Raw genomic sequence first — 21577 nt, forward strand, 5'->3', positions numbered from 1 at the left:
ACTACACGTGGTTTTTTAAAAATAAAACCGGAAGCGAAGTTGATTGGCTGCCGTTTGCTCTACTAAATGTGTATACGGCAGCCATTACAAATGTGTGAAATAGAAGGGTCTCGGAAGTTTTTTTTATTATGCAGAGTTGTTTAATTTCATAAATGGAAAGTAACATGGGGGCAGTGGAGTACATAAGATCCCAATATATAGGTACGTGTATGTTTTCCCGGCATTGCATGGACGATATATTAGAAATATACCGCTGACGTAGCGTAGGCCAAATCTGGCCTACGATTTCTCATTTTTAAGAGGTACCGCGAGCTGACTATATATTAGGCAAAAAAATAAAAAAATTAAAAAAGCCTAATAATATAGGCAGGTTAAGCGGACTAAGTAACACTCTGCATGGTAGTGCGTCTGCAGAGTTTGTAACAGTTGTCTCCCTTTGTATGGACTGTTCTTGTTGACATGTTCGTCAGTTTGGGGGAATTCTAGTTCATTTTTATAAAATGTTAGTGGATATGCCTAGCATTATTCGATTAAATACCCGTAATTGAAAAGGCATTTATTGTCAGTTGGATTATTTTTACTTACAAACAAAATTATATGCAATTACTGTTAGATTCGCTGCTTGTAGGTTAGTCTGCCATAGGTTAGTAAGGCTAACAGATGCAGCGTACTCACTAGTATAAGTACCGATATTGAGACACACTTTCGGTGAGAATAATTAATACCTTATTGTAACATTGAAAATAAGTCTGAAGTAATTAAATGGGAAATAATAATGTGACTGAAACATGAATGTGACTGAAACGTGATAAACGGAGAACCTCTGACAGTTAGTATAGGCTGTTGTACAATACACAACATACGTTGCAATACACAGTGTAAAGTTATCTCTCGTAGTTCCGGAAACTGTCGATAGGATTAACAAGGTATAGTGTTCCGGTGATCATTGAAAACCAGAGTGATTCCATGATGGCAGGCTTGTATTACACACGCCTCCATAAAAAGGGGGGTTAAGCCAACGTTGGTAGCTTTATTGGTAGGTGAGGTAATAGGTTCCTCAGGGTCCGTAGGCTGGATATCCGGAGATATGTAGGGTGACTGGAGTAAAGAGTAAAGCAAAGCAGGTAGGTGCAATCACAACAGGCAAAGGACACCTCATTAATTGGTTCATCTTTTAATGTTGACCTGTTTCATCTTTACTGAGGCTTCATCAGGTGTCCAGAAATTGTACCTTCCTGCTTATATTTATATAATTATACAGTCACAAACCTGTCTTAAAGGCCCACTAACTTTCCGAAACAGCTTTTTATTTTTAAAATGAGAATTTTAAATGAAATAGATAATTTTATAGTCATTAAAGGTATTAACTTACTGTTAATACTACACCTACCATCACCTTCTAAATAATTTAATTTAAATAAATTTAAAGCTTATTTTCATAACGCGGGTCTTTTTATGTTTTCCACCGTCGTCCTAGTTACCGTACTTTGGATGATTATCACTGTGCCAGACAGCAAAACAACGACATGAATCACTGTTAACATAGTTTACGCAGGGAATCTGGCATTTCGTTGGTGTTATAACATTAATATACATTTTTGTATATAATGATTATTTTTAAGAAACTTTTAATTTTTGTTGATAAGACAGGTGGTTGCTTAAGACATGGTCAATAATGAAAATAATTATGCACCAGATGTACAGTTAATCGTAAAATGCTCCATTGGGATGCATAATTACGTCGTGATTTACATGTGAAAATTGAATGTTTTACTCGCCAATGTATCAAAGTTATATATCAGAATAATCTAGGTAAAAGTGTCTAAAAAAAAAATATCAACTAGAAAATATAATCAAAATGAATCTAATTACGTACCAGAAGCATGATCAATTGCAAAATGCTTTAATTTACAGAAAATCTGCCGAGCTAAAGTGTAGCTTTTTACAATGACAACCAATGCCAGACAGTTCAAAATACTGACTTGTGACAGGTTATGAACATGTTATGGTGTGAATTTTTATGGTCGTCAGTAGTGTTAGGCAGGTGGTCGTTGAATTCAGGTCATTATATAGTAAATATCATTGGGAGGAATAATTAAGGTCGCATAAGACAGGAAGTCACTAAATACAGTTGTCGTTAAGACTGTACATATAACTGTTTAATTCAGTTCTTCATGTAAAAGAATGCATGAGTTGATATAAACATACCCACTGCATCTGCCAGGGATGAAACTTAATTGGGAACGCTGGATTAAGTTTGGCGCTCAACCGATCGAGCTAAAGAGAAGTTCTATCTCTTACATATATAGAGTCTCTATCAGATCATTGCGCAGTAATAACAAGCAGATATGCCATCCGTTTGACTCTTAAATTAGCACGATAACTATCTGGATTTTGTACCAAAGACAGCATTAAAAGTTTACTGCCATCACAGTTAATGAGTTGAACACTGCATCTCCTCATCTCGCTACCACAGACAGTATGATTGGAAGGGTTTTTTTTTCAAAGAACTTTTTTTGTATCTAGTGACAAGATATGTTCATGTTTAGGCAGTCAGCTATCACCTGCAATCTTTAATAGCTGGTGTTACCTCCCTTGCTATATGAAAGAACCATACTATGTACATTCATATAGCATTGCATCCTTTGAAGTTATGTTATCTATAGATAAATATAACACAAGATCCATTGGTCTTACAGTCATGTTTGGAAGGGTCTCGTGTGTCTTCGAGGGCGAAGACTTCGAGAAAGGAGGGATGAGTGTAGCGGGATTGGACTGGGTCGATCATCGGTGACCAGTTAGCTCAGTCGGTAGAGCACTCGGCTAGTGTTCTGAGGGTCCCGGGATCCAATCCCGGTCCGGCCGCTACATTTTCTCCTCTCCTGTTACATAAGCAAAAAATCTTCGACAAATTAGTTGTATGCTTCTGCTATATTTGACCACTCTGACCTTTAAAGTACTCACGAAGGTCATTCATTTAGGCAACCTTGGTAGTCCTTCATCTCAGCATGCTACTGAGGCCCAATATCCGGTCTCTAGGCTTCGTATGTTGGCAAAAAAAATTTCAGCCTTTTAGACCCCTGTAACCTTGAATGAATGTGAAAGTCATTCATTTGAACAAACTTGGTAACCCTTAATTTCCGCATATAACAGGTCTGATATCAGGTTCCTAAGCCTCTTACTAGTTATTGACATGAAGTTGTTATAAGATTTTAGCCTGCTTGATCTGACCCATAAGACCTTGAATGAGGATCAAGGTCATTCATTTGAACAAACTTGGTAACCTTTAATCTTAGCAAGCTACAGACCCATCATATCAGTAGCCTGGGCCTGTCAGATATTGAAAAGTAGTTGTTTGAATGAAAAATTTACATACGGCTTAAAGCAGACAGAGCATGTTCGACACACCTTCAGGTCCGATGACATAATAAACCAAAGTTTTCTGTTTTAATATTATTAAATGTTCATAGCGTCATGAAATACTTTGCCAAACATTTGTTTTTTCGATAAAAAAAGGCCATTTTGTCAAAAATAATTGCCACACAGTTTTGTAAACTAATCCGATGAAGCCTGAGATTTTTATATTTGTGATATATGTTTTTGCACTGTCGCTCACAGTGCTGACCAATTTCCTCATCCTAAATAGATAAATATTAGACTTGGCCTTCGGAACCCTATATATTTACAGATGGTGGCTGAGATGTTAGATTTTATCTAACAATAATTACAGAAACATCCATCACACCTGTAATATACAGTGATTATACAGGTAATCACATCTTAATTAGTCCTCTACACGATAACCTTCAGGTGTAAACATTATCCAGGTACGAATGATGTACAGATACTAAAATCATCATGGCCCTCAAGACAACTATTAGAAAGCAAAAAATAACTTACAGCAGACAACTGTAAATCTCCAGATGTCAGAAACCAAATGTTTTCTGAATAGTGAATACTTAGTTGGATTAGTTTTTAAAATCTGTTTATAACTGAACTGGAGCCCTACAGACATATTAACTACTGATCAACTCCTAAACCAATTTAATAGCGATACCTCGTTGATCCAGATTAGCTTACAGCTACAGTAGCTGACATATTGGAGCGTATTGCTTGTTCATGATACCCATGCTTTTAAAGGCCAAATATTCATAATTTTCATTTTGTTTTTTTGTAATCACAAACATTTACAATGATCGAGCATTGTACCAATGACCTAGAATAAAGATGACAGACGTGTATTATGACATTATTCCGTGCAAATAAACCTATGATATTGAACGGGCAAATATTGTCCCATAAACATACCTGCCATCTTGAAACAGTCGAAATTGCAAAATCGAGGCCCACAGGGACCAGACACAAATATCCAACCAACAGTAATATATTTATTTGTATTTTCAAGTATCAAGAGTATGACTTCTACAGTGAGAGAAAAACATGACTTTCTGGATATCGAGAGTTTCCGTGAACTTCTTTGTATCACTTCCGGGTTTGTATTTATTGTGGGCCACATTCGTTAATTTTTAATATTTTAATAAAAAAATTTCGGAACTTCACAGTTGGTCTCAGTAACATATCTTACCTGGTGTTAGTCAACATTTTATGCAGATCGAGAGAACGTGGTAATTTTATTGTAAAGGTTTGTGATTACAAACAAGAGGCCCAAGGGCCTTAACGGTCATATGACTACCTTGGCAATAGAAAAAATAATTATATATGGTGTCACTTTGTCTGGACCATGTCAGAACATTTTCAATTTCAACAAATTTTATTTCAAAAATTTATTTGAAAGAGGATTGAACAACAGGCATAGCCTGTATGAGTTCTCACCTTATATGATATGAGTTCTCTCCATTTCATTCCATGCAAGTTTCAGCTAAATTACACTGGTAGAAGTTCAAAATGTATTTTCAAGATGGCAGCTGTGGCTGCCATCTTGGATTTTGGATCGACCCGAAAAATACAAATACTTGATCGGGACCATGTCCAGAGAATTTCATGCAAGTCTCTGCTAAATCGCACTGGTAGAACTTGAGAAGAAGTTCAAAATGTGTGTCGGGAACAACACAGATTTTAATATAACTGAATCCTGTGACCTTCTAAGTTGTTCAGGATCATTCATTTGAACAAACCAAGAAGCCCTTCATCTGAGCAGTATGTTATTTACAGCAGATCAACCCTTAACATCTAGATTTACACCATCAGACAAAGAAACTACAGAATGGAAGGTTCAGTAGATAAATCTGATAACCATTTCATGTCCATTTGTGTCAGTTTCACTGAGCAGCTAAAAATATAAAGTATAAATACTACCCACATGTGTATAAATCAATATAACATACTGAAACCCTCTGTGATTTATACACACCTCATCTAATCATAAAATACAGATATACACTGACATCTCACTAAATCCAGAATATTTCAATTATCAGGGGATTTCCTCAGTCTGCTGAAGGAAAGACGTTGACTGATGGATATATCCACAATCTTTACACCAAAACTATTCTTCTTAAGCTTCTATAAATTTTGAATAATACAGCATTTTAATTTTGCTTTTGGAACTATTTCTAAATTAAGAAAACATGAGGCTCAAAGGGTCTGAATACCAATAAAACAAATTAAACTCATTCATATGAAGCTTTGGGGTACAGAAAACAGAGGCATAATCTCAGCCTACTTCATCCTTTGGCCTGAAAAAAAGGGTCAAGGTCATTCAATTGAAAAACTTAGCTGACCTTCATCCCATGTCTACCATAATTTCAGGTCCCTATACCTTTTGATTATTTAGAAAAAGACCAACCCAAGAACTGACAAGTACTGCTTATCCAAAGGATTGCTTATCTGAAGGATAGTTTATGGTTGCTGGCGGCACAACGTTGATGGCAAAACCTTTGGGTCAGATGGCTTACCATATTCAACTCAATAAGCCCCCCCCCCTCCTCCCCATACCTATATAAACACCCCTCCCCAACTTATTTTACTTACCTTGAATAAATGCAGACTAATGATATGAAAACAGTGCAGTGTTTTTTACTTGATATCTTTTTCAAATTGTTTTATAGCTTATTTGTGCAATAATTTCATGAAATGCTTATCTAAATTTTGCATTAACTCCTTATTTCTTTTATCTTTTCAAGCGCCCTAGGCGCTTATTGGGTCAAATAGAGTATGTACTTATATATATTTTATTCAGTTTATCTGAACATTTTGAAAGATGAAGTTTTATATCTTATCTTATGATATTTCTTTAATAATTTGGGGAATATTTCAATCATAAATATATTTTTAACCTGACCTTTAACCAAAATACCTCGATCTCTGCTTTACATGTGTCTGAATCAATTTTTGGGCCACTTGAGTTTCCTTTACTGTATTTTAAGTGCCCAACACCTTTATCTAAATACAAATATATCAACATAGATTTAAGGGCGTTTCAAACAACACAAAAAGGATATCATCAAAAAATTTGTATCGTTAAAATAGAAATCTTAATATTGATATATATCAACTCTGACAACTATTGACATATTCCAAATTTCTGAATATTTTCAAAATAGAATGTTCTGAAGTTGTTTCTGTTATATATGTCTTTAAATACATGTATTTAGAACATAAGAATTCTTTCTCCATTTATTTTTGGCCCATAAAATTTGTCAGAAAAGTTCCCTGCAGACACATTCACAAAGTTTAGGGTATTTATTCTGGTATAGATTTAGTATTCTCACAGGAACTTATGACCCTTTACAACTATATAATAATTAAAACCAAAAATTCATTGAAAATGTATTAATTGATAAATCTTTTGCAATATACTGAAAGACAAATATTACAAATTTCTTACCAACACCTGTTTAAGTTGACATTTAAGCTATAGTAAATTTATTTAATATTTCAGCAACATAACACTGATAATTGTTGAAGACAAACTGAACACTAATGTAAAATATTTCAGCTAAAACAAATTTACTCCTTATACCTATACATTTTATGTAATTGCTCCCATTAGTATGTAAATGCATGGATATAGATGATGAGGATATAAGTCACTCAGGCTTTTGGATGAACATGTGTCAAGCACTTTTGTCTTTTTGCACTATTTACCATGATGTTGGGCAACAACAGATTTTCCTTTGATATCCGCCAGTGCAACAATTGATATAGCGAGCTGATGCGAGGGCTAAATGCTACCATCCATCAACACAAGGGTGCATGTAGATGCGCAAAAATAACGATTTTTAAATAGTTATTTAAGGAACATCTTTCAATAGCTTATCACAAACACCCAACCAATAAACATGATCGATATTCGAGTATCAATTTTTTGTTGAGAAAAATAATTAACAATGGCAGTATATTTTTCAACACCAAACAGCCATTATATGATGGGTTTTTCTATCAAGTTTTGACTTAGACTCCAAAGTTTATAATTTGAGAATCCCGTACTATAATCTGGGAATTGGTGTTTGATTTGACTTCATATGACAAGTATTAGTAGAGAAATCCCTGTGCACATGCATTTCAAAGACCAATGTTTTATATTTACACTTGCTATGCTTGGTCACTATACGCTAATACTAGCCGATTTTGTTTACCATAACTGCATGGTAACATTGAACTTTGAACTTGCGTAAGAAAATGTTCTATGCAACGTAAAAGGACTACTTTTTTTAAACAAACACATGGCTTTGTTTACATTTTGATGCAACATTACGTGTATATTGTTGTTTTACATAGAATTTTGGAAAAATGTAAACAATAAATACATGTTTTATATTTATATATCATTCAAACAATTTTTAAATTAACAATTGTATAAAGAAACGGAAAAATATCCCGACCGGGGCGACGTGCTTTCATTTTTGTTAAAAATGATGGGTGTCAAATGTAAACATTACCTCTGTGTCTGTGTTCGTCATACGATCTAGTCTTTTGGGTGGACGGGCGTGAGACCTCCTGATAGAGGTCAGTTATAAACATATCCTCTTGTCTTTGTTCTTTGAGAATTTAATCATGTGTATTATAAAACATGCACCGCTAGTAATCCACGTGTTGACAGTTACGCGTCACCACAAATACATTGTATCCATCGAACACAAGTGAAGTTGTTCCATCTATAGCCTAGATGGCGATTGATATAAGCGTAGATTATATAATCACATGGCTCCGAAGGATGTAATATCGTCAAGTCAGACGACAATCTCAAACAAATTTAGCTACTTGAACACTGGTGTTTTGACAACTTCGGAAAACTCCACTGTGTAAGCGTGCGTCAGCCTCGCCTCGCTGCACAATAACGGTCACCGAGTTCACACATGTGGCCGAGAACAAATACTTAATGTTATTACGCTATATATGAACTTTTTGCAAAATTTAATACCTACTTAAAGTTCTGATCTGATTAAATAAAATTATCTCTGAAATTTACTTTGTTTGTCATGTTTATTTTACACTAAAATATTGAACTTTTTTTGTCGTCGCGGATGAATAATTCTACCTTACGTGCAGCGTCATCATTCGCTGTTCAATTGAGTAAGCTCCTCCCACTTTTGACCGACTTTTATTGAATAATTACGTCACTTTTAAATGACGATTTTATTGCATAAAATATAAATAAAAAGTCGCGTGAGTGTAAATATAGGGATTGGATTTCGTTTTTATGTTAACCATGCTTGTATGGAGCAATTCCTCTAAGAATATATTCAATATGGGGCGCTAACGCATATATGAAATCATGAAATTGTCATTTTTTAATGTGTTTTTTTTTAACATTTCTTCTAAATCAAAACTAGGATTTGATATTACGAATTTAGTTCAGATTTGAATTGGTGTCCCATTGGACTTGATAAGACAAGTGTTTGTTGAGAAAAATGGTTTTGATTTCCAGTTCATATTTCAAAGCCCAGCCCTCACGATTTACTTTCTTAAGTGGGCCATCATTCCAAGGAATTTTTTTTTTTCTTAATGAAATATTTCCTCCTTTCTACAAAATCATCTGTCCTTAAAACTCTGATTTATATCGTGAAATTAGTTAAGTTTCAAATTGGTGTATCATTTGACTCGATATGATGAGTATTTGTTGAGAAAACGTATGTAAATCCAGGTACAAATTACAAAGATTACTAACTATCAGAAACAGGCTGCCATTGGTGTAAAGAGACAGTCATGAATCCTTTATTATCAGTTATAAATCCTAGGTAAATGTTTGTAAAAAGTATGTAAAAAGGAAAACTTACGAAGATCTTTTTTTTTTTATTAATGGGGAAAAATCATGGCGAAGAATTTATGTCAATAGTTTGGTCTTTTCCATTCTTAGGGGCTGCAGTGTGTTGGCAGTTTCAAGGTACTAATTTCTGGTTGGTGGTTTTGCTCCAGGTACTCTGGCTTTCCTCAACCAAAAAGCCTGTCAGGTCCTTAAACTAAATAATCCGTTCTTAAATACACAAATTATTCTAAATAAATTGACTCTTGATAAAAATGTCTATAGATCAAGTTCCTCTTGAAATTAAGAGTCATTTTTTTTTTTTTTTTTTTTTTGTTAATGTGTTAGCTTTTTGTTTCTTATAATCTTTGTAGAAATAAAGACAATTGAGACAATTCAGGGGGCATTAACAAAATCTATAATGAACAGAAATACAACATGAAGAGTGCTGCCAGGATTTAAAAAATAGAAATGTCAGTAGTCATTTATAAAACTAGGAATGTCAGATAGACATAAATGATGCCCCTGGGTCTACAAAAATCAGGACGTGATGTGATGGAACATACAATCCTTCATCCCTCCTCCCTATCTCATTTCACTGTAGGGTAATAAAACACAAGCTCCTATACAAGTTGATCATGTGGTAGGGGAGATCACTCTCTGTGAGTTAGTGACAGAATATCAATCTATCAATAAGGGAGACAACTGGTCCTTACTTGTATACAAGTAATGATTCTAGTTTAGATAACTTTCTTATCTAAATGAATAATTCATTTTATTCACTTTTTTTTCTCTATTTTATCTTTTGTGAAGTAAATATATTTTACTACAACTAGTCATGTAAGATGGTCATTTTATTACTTATTACTGTTATCAAATCTACAACATCATTTACAATTTAGGTATTCCAATATTCAATCCAATAACTGTTTTAAATTTAACAGCATTCCTGATTCGACCTTAATTGCTAAGAGATGTCTTTATTGTATTCTTTTTTTATAATTTTTTATTTTTCAAATTTTGTACATGTATATAACATTAACAACGAGAGAACACCCACACATCACACTATACACACAAACACACACACACTCACACATACAACTCACATACCCCGATACATACATACACCCTCACACTTTCTTACTAGAATATTTAAATTATACATGATGTGTTTATTATAATTAAATATAATATTTGTCTTTTTGTTTTTATTTTCATTCCTTCCACACACACTTTTATTCAGGGGGGAGACAAGATGTTACATTTACAGGAGAGAAGTTAGGAAAGGAAAGAACAGTCAGAAACGGGTTGGGGTGGGGGGGGAAAAGGAGATAGGAAAGGGATGGGTTGGAGGGTAAGAAGTGGGGAGAGGTTGGGAATATATGTTGCCAATAATGAAATGGAATAATTAACAAGAGATTATTCATTAAAGAATTATACTTATATATTGAATAAATGTGACAATAATCTGGAACAGACACCAGTGTACCAGTATCATATACTTGTACTGTACGTAAATCATATATAATAAGAAATATCAATGTAATTACTGGTGTAAATAGTAGCAGCTAATGAACCAATGTTTGCAAGTATAATTATTGACTGCTAACAACGAAGGAATAAGGGGGAAAAAAGGAAGATCTACCAATGTCAGGTATCATCAGACAATGTCTAATTCAGGTCTAATGTAATTAAGTTTTGCCATTTCCTCCATTCCATTGTAAATTTGTCAACACTTTGTTCACCTTTACCACATGCAATAGTTTTTTTAACTTTATGGTAATCTTTTATTGAGTTAATTAATGTTGAAATATTTAGAGTTTTATGTAAACATTTAGTTTTGTATATATATTGTTTAATAAACAAAGAAACTTCATTATCAATTCTGGTATTAATACCATTCTGATTAATAAAACCGAATAGCAAAGCCTCCTTATTTAAAGCAAATGGAATACTGAGAGCAGATAGCAAATTCTCAAATCTTATCAAAAAATCTTGAACTTCCCTACATTCCCATAGAATATGTACGATTGTCTCCCTTTCAATGAAGCAGAAATCACAGTATGGATTATTAACAAGTCCAACTTTGTATAGGTAGGAGTTAGTTGTTAAGACATGGTGATTAATTCTATATTGTAACCACTGTAGCTTAGTATTTTTTGTAACAGAAAAGGGAAGAGAATATATTTTCTCCCAAGTATCATGGTTATAATCAAAATTTAAACCCCATTTAATTTGGGAAGTTATTTGACAGTTGTTTGCTTTAAGTACATTATAAAAGTCTTTGGAACCCTTTTTCTTCCTTAGTATTATTTCAAGGTGTAATGGAACAAATGGATATAGTAGTGTTTCAAACGGGAAATGAAAATTGTTCAAGTACTTCTTTATCTTAGTAATAAACCCATGGTATTCCAAAAAATTTGTAATTTGCGCCATGTTTAACACAGAATTCATTAAATGAAAAAAAGGAGCAATCTATATTGTTTTTCAATAGATCATTAATTATCATTATTCCCTTTTCAAACCATTTCCGATAAAATACTGCTTTATTTCCAACAGATAGATCATTGTTATTAAACCATAATGGCGTCTTAAGTAAGGATTGGCTACTCTTTAACTTATCTATTTCTGTTCTTAAATTATACCATGCATTAAAAACATCTACCCAAAACTGATTTTTGCTATTTATTTGTTTTAAATACTCTTTGCCAGAATTGGCCAATAAGTTTAAGCTTATATCTGATTTCAGTATACTGAACCACTTACTCTCCGACATAAAAATTCTTCTGATCCAACTTATCTTAAGAGACTCAATATATGATGATAAATGAACCATTTTTAGCCCACCTTCCTGGTATTGCTGGATTATTACATCTCTTTTAATCTTATCAATTTTGCTATTCCATAAAAAGTTGAACAGAATTGTATTCAGTTGCTTAATGAAATTTGCCGAAGGGTTAGGCAAGGAAATAAAAAGGTGATTCATTTGTGATATCAATAGCGATTTAATAACATGTATCCTTCCTATCGGTGTGAGTAAACGTTTACTCCAACTTTTGATAATTGATTTAAGTTTAACTAATTTCTTATCAAAATCATTTTCGGAATTCTACTAAGATCAACATGAAAATCTATACCAAGAAGTGTAAATTTATCTACTCCCCATCTAAGATTCATATTTGGAATGAGAACGTCTTGGCTATACTTTTTACTACCTATCCAGACTACTTCAGTTTTACCCAAATTTATTTTTAGACCCGAAATTTTCGCATAGCTATTTAATTCATCAACAACCCCTTTCAAAGATTTTTCTGAACCATCTAATATTATTGAGGTATCATCTGCACACTGTGAGTTCAATATAGGACAGTTATTAATATTTATTCCAGTAATATTTCTGTTATTTCTAATGCGAATTGCCAATATTTCAGCACATAGTCTTTATTGTATTCTAATTACAAGAAGCCCAGAGGGCCTGTATCGCTCACCTGGTTTGTAATGTCTAGGAATGTTCTGAATACAGGTTCATTGTTTCTTTTCTGAATGAATTTGAATATTTACCTCTAATTCCCCTATTGGGCCCCACTCTTTCTGCTCCAGGGGGTCAAAGCCAAAATATATACAAACTCTGTTAACCCTAAGGATGTTTCTGACCAAATTTGGTTACAATCCATGCAGAACTCTAGGAAAAGTAGTGATTTATAGGATTTACCTCTATTTCCCCTATTGGGCCCCGCCCCGGGGGAGGGGGGGGGGGGGTCAGAGCCAAAATTTATACAAGTTCTGTTCCCCTTCCCCCAAGGATCTTTCTGGCCAAATTTGGTTACAATCCATGCAGAACTCTAGGACAAGTAGCGATTTATAGGATTTACCTCTATTCCCCATATATGGCCCTGCCCCTCCTGCCCCCAGGGGGTCAGAGCCAAAATTTATACAAGTTCTGTTCCCCTTTCCCCAAGGATGTTTGTGGCCAAATTTGATTACAATCCATGCAGAACTCTAGGACAAGTAGTGATTTATAGGATTTACCTCTATTTCCAATATTTGGCCCTGCCCCTCCTGCCCCCAGGGGGTCAGAGCCAAATTTTATACAAGTTCTGTTCCCCTTTCCCCAAGGATGTTTGTGGCCAAATTTGGTTACAATCCATGCAGAACTCTAGGACAAGTAGCGATTTATAGGATTTACCTCTATTTCCCATATTTGGCCCTGCCCCTCCTGCCCCCAGGGGGTCAGAGCCAAAATTTATACAAGTTCTGTTCCCCTTTCCCCAAGGATGTTTGTGGCCAAATTTGATTACAATCCATGCAGAACTCTAGGACAAGTAGCGATTTATAGGATTTACCTCTATTTCCCATATTTGGCCCTGCCCCTCCTGCCCCCAGGGGGTCAGAGCCAAAATTTATACAAGTTCTGTTCCCCTTTCCCCAAGGATGTTTGTGGCCAAATTTGGTTACAATCCATGCAGAACTCTAGGACAAGTAGCGATTTATAGGATTTACCTCTATTTCCCATATTTGGCCCTGCCCCTCCTGCCCCCAGGGGGTCAGAGCCAAAATTTATACAAGTTCTGTTCCCCTTTCCCCAAGGATGTTTGTGGCCAAATTTGGTTACAATCCATGCAGAACTCTATGACTAGTAGCGATTTAAAGGAAATGTTGACGGACGGACAGAACTCTATGACTAGTAGCGATTTAAAGGAAATGTTGACGGACAGACAGACGAACGACAGACGCCGCATCATGACCTCGGGCCAGGTGAGCTAAAAAACCACATCAAAGAAGAGGCCGAGTTGGCTTGTATCACTCACCTGGGGTTGTTGCCTAAAGATGGCATCCTAATAGGTCGAATATCTCAACTTTGGGCAAGACAAAAAAGATAGTCTACAGTTGTTTCATGCCTTTTCTGTCAACAGTCAAGACTCTTTCCCCGAGATGTTAGGACCAACCTGATGAACTATTTCCCAAGACTGGAGGCCGAAGGAAACAGTATATGTCCAACACCGCTTTGACTGTTGTTTTCCCTATATAAACTAGAGTAAACTTAACCCCTTCCTCAGGGAGAAACATGAGACCCCAGGGTCATATAATTCGCAATTTTTGTAAAGGGGCTGGACCTTTAGACCTTTATTTTTATAAAGATTATTTGATTCTACCACATCTGTGAATGGAGAAGATTTTTGAATGGACAATATATGTATGGTTTGGGCCCTTTTTGGCCCCTAAATCCATCAAATTTTCACAATTAACTGTTATTTAGTGATTAAGTGGTATTTTAAAGATTTAGTACATTCTTGATTCAACTATAATTACTGTTTTATAATTTTGCAGCTGTAGTTTTCAAGGTAACCATCCAAAATATGCATGAAATTTCAAAATGTGGAAATATTCATAATTTCGCCATTTTTGCTAGGTTTTTTATTCTCATTAAATATTACGTTTGTTCAAGGATGCGCTCTATAGTTTCTAATCTAAAACAAAAACCTTGCGAAAATGACCAAATTTTCCACATTTTCATAATTTATGCATGTTTCGGATGGTTACAATGTCAACTTAAGCTACAAAATTAGAAAATAGTCATTATAGTTGAATCAAGAATGTACTAAATATTTAAAATACCACAAATGAAGGTCAAGGTGATTCGTTTGAACAAACTTGGTAGCTCTTTATCCCAGCATGTCACAGGCCCAATACCAGGTCTCTAGGTACCGTATTTTCCCTAATGAGGGCGCCGGGCGCGGGTAAATGGCCTAGGGGGCGCCGTTATTTGAGACCATTTTTAGATGTTTTTTTTCTGAAACAGACTAAAGTCATCTTGCTTTTAGTTTCGTATTTTTCTGAAACTTACTATAGCCAAATTACGTTTTGAAGTCAAGTAAGTATTGAAATTACATAATTATGAAGAAATGTTTGCACCAGAAGTATTAAACATTGGTTAAATATGTATGTTTCACGGAATTTTGGCATTTTATGCTAGCCTGTTTGTTTACCATGCGTACACAAAATGGCGGACGGTGCTTTCGATCGCTACTTTCGTTTTGTGGCAGATGGGAAATACCGACAAGAGCACACAATTAAATGCTTAAAAATGATAACATGCCTGTTATTTAGTAACCTTTATCATAGACATACAGTAAGTATTCATAAAACCTGTATAGACATCGCTAAAATGTTGTTGCCAGTTAGTCTTCATCCATACACGTGTGTGGGGCATTCAAGTGACACGTTTTGTTTTGAACATGGAATTCTCGCTGTTTCTATGTGTAAACACATGGCAAAGATGTCCTAAGTTACCCAGTGCAATACATTTATAGCTGATCGGATATCTGTTAAGCATCAGATTGATGTGAAACAGTATTTTATTAGCGTCTGCAAAGACAAATCGTCACAATCTGGCACAAAAATTGTATGAAATTAGCTGATTTTTTTCAGCAAAAAACGTGGGGGCGCCCTTATTAGAGGAGGCGCTCTTAATAGGGAAAATACGGTATATTAGTAATTTTTTCACAAGAAGTTTTAAAGATTTTAGTCTATTTTACCACTGTGACCTTGAAGGAGGTCAAGGTCGTTTATATCAACAAACTTGATTGCCCATCAATTCCCAGCATGTCGCAAGCCTAATATGAGTACCATGGGCCTTTAAGTTCTTGAGAAGAAGTAGCTGCAATATTGTAGCTCAAAAGACTTTTTGACAGAAAACGGTGTCGTCTTTAGAACTACAATTGGTGCCTATTACTGCTAATGGAGCAAAGTAATTATTATAACCATTATAAAACGTTTGTTTGCATTTTTATTGTACTTGATTGATATCGCTTACCTTCTAGGCAATAAAACTGAACCCCATGAAATATGAAATTCTCATCGAGGCATTATTTTTTTACATAATACATATGAAGGAGTTTCTGAAGGGAATCTGAATTGTGAATTTGACGTCTTGTGAGCGGTACGGTAGATATTAAGAATGGTAGTTATGTTTGTTTTGGACAAAAAACATATGTAAATGCATGTATACCCATAAAATAATTGGAAACCTACAAAAAAGTAAAGAAAACGATGCCCGAGTGAATTGTTTAAAGATTTTAGCCTTTTTGACCCCTGTAACCTTGAATGAAGGTTAAGGTCATTCATTTGCATAAACTTCATCCCTTCATCTCAGCATGCTGTAAGCCCAATATGAGTACACTGGGCCTTTCCATTATAGCTAGAGAAGAAGTCGTTTGAATGGAAAGTTTATGTATGGCGCACGGCTAACATCCCATGGTGCATGACGACGGACGGTGCATGATGACAATTAATTAATAGGTGTGTTTTTCTCTTCAAACAATGTTTAAATCTAGAATCTAAAGTGTTTCCTAGATAGTGTTACAGAAATCTGGTGGAAAACTGCATAAGGGAAAACCCATGGGAGTTTCAATGGCTTGAAAGAGATTTACCATCAAAATTTGTACATAATGTTCGCTTGGATTTTTCTGTCTAAAATGAAGGTATAAGTCAGACAACATATATATGAGAGCCAACTAATTATGTATCATGATTGCATTTGTCTCTTGATTGTAATAACAGAAAGCATAAAATAAATGGAAATTGTTTTCTTAAAACACAACCGTTTTTGTTCCTCTCTTCTTTTAGGTTACAAAACTAAAATAACTAATAATGTATCAAATTGTTTCCTTTCCACCAAATGGTATCTATGAAAAAAACCTTATTAATATTAAGGATTTATAAAGAATTTGCCATATTTCTTCTATTGGGCCACACCTTATCCTATAGTGACTAAGTGCTGATAAAATTGGTTGTTGAGCCCCCATGGTAGTCGACATGCTGTTACAAGTATATCTTTATGGTCCCTACCCCTTTAACCCCTTTCAAATGATAAAATTGTATTGATTCCCATTTACATGATAAAATTCTATTTATTCCAATTTACCCAATGATGCTTCAGACCAAATTAGGATAAACTCCATCAAATCATTAATGACTATTTAAGTGACATGAGTTGACTTAGTCAACAAAACAATTAAACTAGCTTGTTTTAATTTACATTTAAAAATGTAAAGTCCTTTGGAAAACTTCACAAGTTATATATTAAATGAATATATTTATCCATTTTTAAAACCTCCACTCATATGAACTATGGGATATCCTAATTACATAAGTCCTCGCATTTTTTTAAGTGTCCCATTCCACTCCACGCCTAGATAGTACACAATATGTGTACTTGTATACTATAAAGTTTGATATTGATTTTAGGGATAGAAAACTTTATTGACCTGTTCAGGTTTGTACAGGTATGCATACTGAACTTATCCAAAAAATCCAATAGGTATGTTCGGACATTTAAATACCTCAACCTATTTGAATACGAATACCTATTCAGGTATACTATATTTACTACCTACCCGAGCGAAACACCTACGTCATACTTATATATCCAGGTAGATACTGTACTTATAATGGTCGGCGCTGAATATATTTGCATATTAATGGTATTTAAATGATATGTAAGGTTAAAGGTAAGGCCAGGTGTATACCATTACCCAGTGTGTACATAATTGATCAAGCCGTTTGTAGAATTTAAATGCCGTTATAATCTATTACCATTCAGTAGGCTATACAATTCTGTGACTGAATACACCATGATCGCGTCTAGCCTAGAGATTAATTGCATAAGCAGATCATCTCATTAAAAAAGAAATTCTGGGAAATATCATTAATCCTAATATAATTAGACAGAAATTCTACCAAATCTATCAGCGATATGAAATAGGATGAACTTCAACAACTTGCGAGTTATGGCAGGTCATATACAAAGAGAAATGACCTACTGATGGAATACATAATTAAAGCTTTATAATCATATATGACCAATTTTAGTACCATCAATTTATTGCTAAAATTATACATGAATGTGAAACTAGAGTTATTATAGTTATTGTGAATGCACAAATCATCGTAAAATATGATCTGCATCAATGTAGACTTTCACACTTTGATACCGTATTCGACCCAATAAGCGCCCATGTCCCAATAAGCGCCCGTCCCCATTTTTGAGGCCTTCATTTCAATTGCCCTGGCATAAATAAAGACCAGAGACTGTATAGATTTGCAATAATTTCGTCTTATTAGCACTTCTTCTATTTTTTAAACGCCCTGGGCGCTTATTGGGTCGAATACGGTATTTTAATTTGAGCATCACATTTGGAAACAAAATTAGTATCAAAAGAGCACAAAAATTACTCTTAATGTTACTCTTGATTTGGAGGATAATAAAGAAATAATTATTCTAAAAGACATGTATTTCTCAGTCCCTAACAAAGACAACAAACTTAAGTTAGAAGATCTCTTTTTCAAAGTGTCACTGAAAATACACATTTTTAGTCAAAAGGCTGCATAATAATAGGCATAGGCATAATCATGCTTGCTCATGATATGCTACAAACAAAACAAATCTATTGTTTTATTCAATGAAAACTACACTTTTGTCAGCAACCATACTTGAAATGCATGGTGATACCAAAGTTCAAATGTTGCTGTGCCAGTACATGATGTGATGCTATTGAAAATATTGCTGATATAAGCTTAAATCTTAGTATAAACACTTATATACATTTATGAAATCAATGAAAGCATATAGAAATATAACTTGGATAGTTGCTGAATGTTATGTATACTGGACCTTCCAACAGGTGCCTGGTATTAGTATCAAGGCCAGTTTTACTACTGTGCATTGTCTACTTCTGGCACTAAAGCAATTTTACACGGCAGCCACTTGGAAATAAACCACACAATTTTCAATGATAATTGGTCTTTAGGTAGGACTTAATCTGCTGATTTATATTTCATTCATGTGAGTTAACAACAAGATCATGATAAAAGTTTGTTACACCGGGTACTCAGGCCTTACTACTGCATGATTAGGTGCAATATTAATCCCTGTCCTAAAGATTATTGTACACAGTCCTAGATTTAATCTTATACCAACACCTTATTCAGCACAATGGTAGTATCCAAGCTGTGCAAATTCAGCAGGAACATTAAAGGACAATTTCACTACCATAATGATAGTTTTTATATCATATGTACAATAACACATCTCATAATTTGATAAATGACAGTTATTCTTTGTTTCATCTTTTCTATCTAGCAGATAAACCCCATATACAACATTGTAACAGGAAGGAAACTGTAAGCCATGCAGGGTTCAGATTTATGACCTGCAAACATTTGCCTATCAAATGAACTAAATGGTAACTGATAGTTGACCCAGAACAATCCTACTACACGCCTCAAAGCCACTGCCCTAAACCATCTATAAGACCATATACCACCACCATGGGTATTTAGTTAGTCACCAATTCTACAAAAGGGTAGTATGGGCCAAAAAGAGGTTCAAACCCTGATCTACGTTTGAACACTAACCAGATGCTCTACCAATCAAGATACTTGCCATTGTGATCGACAAAGCCAAGTCCATTCTTACAATTTTTTTACAATTAGATTTGTTTTTTTGTTTTTAAGTCATTGACACTTTTGACCTTGTTGCTCGTGCAACCACAAGTGTTGCATGGAAAGCATTTTAAACACCACCCACCAAGTGGGATGTTTCCAGTCAAATTTAGTATGATTTCAATCTGTAAGAAGTCACAAACTGATGGATGTATGGAAGTAATGTTGTGCAATAAGATTTCTTTGATTGCTCTGTAAAAGGAGGTGGTAGTTGTGGTTTGTACAGATGTATAGTGAGTGTTGAATATGGCCTATCTCTGTCAGTTAGCTGACGCCAACATTTGAAACAGAGTGATGATCATTCAATCCAGACATCAGAGTTTGATTCCTGGAAGGGGCACTTGACAAGAACATGCACATCTTTCAACTACCTAAACCAGTCTTAACTGATTAATTACTGTCTGGTATTAATCCTATAATTATCAACTTGCTCATATTCACAGCTGTACTGAGGTCAATCATCTACAGACCAGTAAAAGCTGATTCCATAGCCATTATGATTTTGCAGTGTGAAGGCAAAATTATGTGTTTTCTATAGTAAAATCAATTAATGATGACCATTCAGAAATGGGTTTTCTATTGTGAAGCTTATAATCCTGAGCCTTCCCTCAGAGAAAGGTCACAGCGACACCTACCTATTACAGGCATGTTAGTACAAATCCTATTATAGCTTACCTATAGCCCAGTGTCGGCCAGGGTCAATAAGGTCACACATTCTGACAGGTCAGCAAGTTTAGTGCTTAATGCCATACACAATATATATAATATTCAAGAAATGTGTGTGACTTTCACCTCAAATATAGGAAATAATATTCCTCAATATTCTTTTCAAAAATTTTCCAAATTATTTTTGAACTTTGTCGTTTTGGTAGAGATATTCAGATAAACATTAGATCATTTTTTCAGTTTCTGTGTTTTAAGCTTTAATGGATCTTCATTACTATCTCATACTGTTGACATTTCACATGAAATAATAAAAAGACAGCTAAATAATATGGTTCATTCTGGCCCTTGCAGCTATAAGTAATTTACATTTTATAATATTTTCAAAAATTGTTTCATTTGCAAATGGCAATTGAACATGAAATCCTTTTGATTCTGCCACTCACTGTTATCAATGTCACTTGTGGAATCAACTGGTTTGGGTATTTAAGGTAATGTATTTTTTCATCAGATCATGATACCATTCCAAAATTTCTTTCCCATTATATATTTATAGTTTAGTGAACTTCTTAGAACAGTTTTCATAAGTGTTTGAGATGCAATTACAAAATACTTTTCTTTTGTTTTTGCAATTCCATTGGTTGAAAAATTTTCACTTAAGAAATGAAACTGCAAAAAAATGAAATGTGACAAAAAGCAGCAAAATACTTTTGATCAATTTTGGCTGGAGGACATCTTTCCTTTTAACCAGTTTTGAAGACTATTGAAGTGTTCATGTCATAATACATGAAAGTCCCCTTAGGCGTACAAGGTTTGGTCACAGGCATCAAATTTAAAACATGCTCAACATGATTCAGGTTCAAACAAGTCTGATGTTATCTCTTGAGCTACCTATAGTCACCAGCTGCAATCAACACTATAAATGAGTAAATGCCTCTTACCTGACTTTGTACTGCAATGTTTCCAAATTCCAACCTCTTCTTTATATCTTCCATTCTTTAGCTACAGCTTGGTAAGGACAAAATTTGAACTTGTAGACTAATTCTTCTTATTACCAGTTTATCAAAAAGTTGGAGAACTGATCAGTGTTGTATAAAATTTGCAACCATGAGTTTCAATTGAGTAAGTCCAGACTGAAAATATATAAAAAAAAACCTTTGATATACCTGTACATCTTTAATTTGTTAATCAACATCTCTTAAG

The 21577-nt window shown here is 34.5% G+C and overlaps 1 protein-coding gene across 1 annotated transcript in view; it reads right to left on the reverse strand.

Moving 5' to 3' along the window:
- Window positions 1-21577, reverse strand: part of LOC138332616 (focadhesin-like) — a 315742-nt gene that overhangs the window by 292688 nt on the left and 1477 nt on the right. Inside the window, exon 2 of the mRNA XM_069280615.1 lies at window positions 21316-21507. Within this exon, the coding sequence (XP_069136716.1) occupies window positions 21316-21369 (54 nt within the window). The 5' untranslated portion in view covers window positions 21370-21507. The remainder of the gene's footprint in view (window positions 1-21315; window positions 21508-21577) is intronic.

Source organism: Argopecten irradians, chromosome 10 (genome assembly GCF_041381155.1).
Source record: "Argopecten irradians isolate NY chromosome 10, Ai_NY, whole genome shotgun sequence".
Taxonomy (NCBI): domain Eukaryota; kingdom Metazoa; phylum Mollusca; class Bivalvia; order Pectinida; family Pectinidae; genus Argopecten; species Argopecten irradians.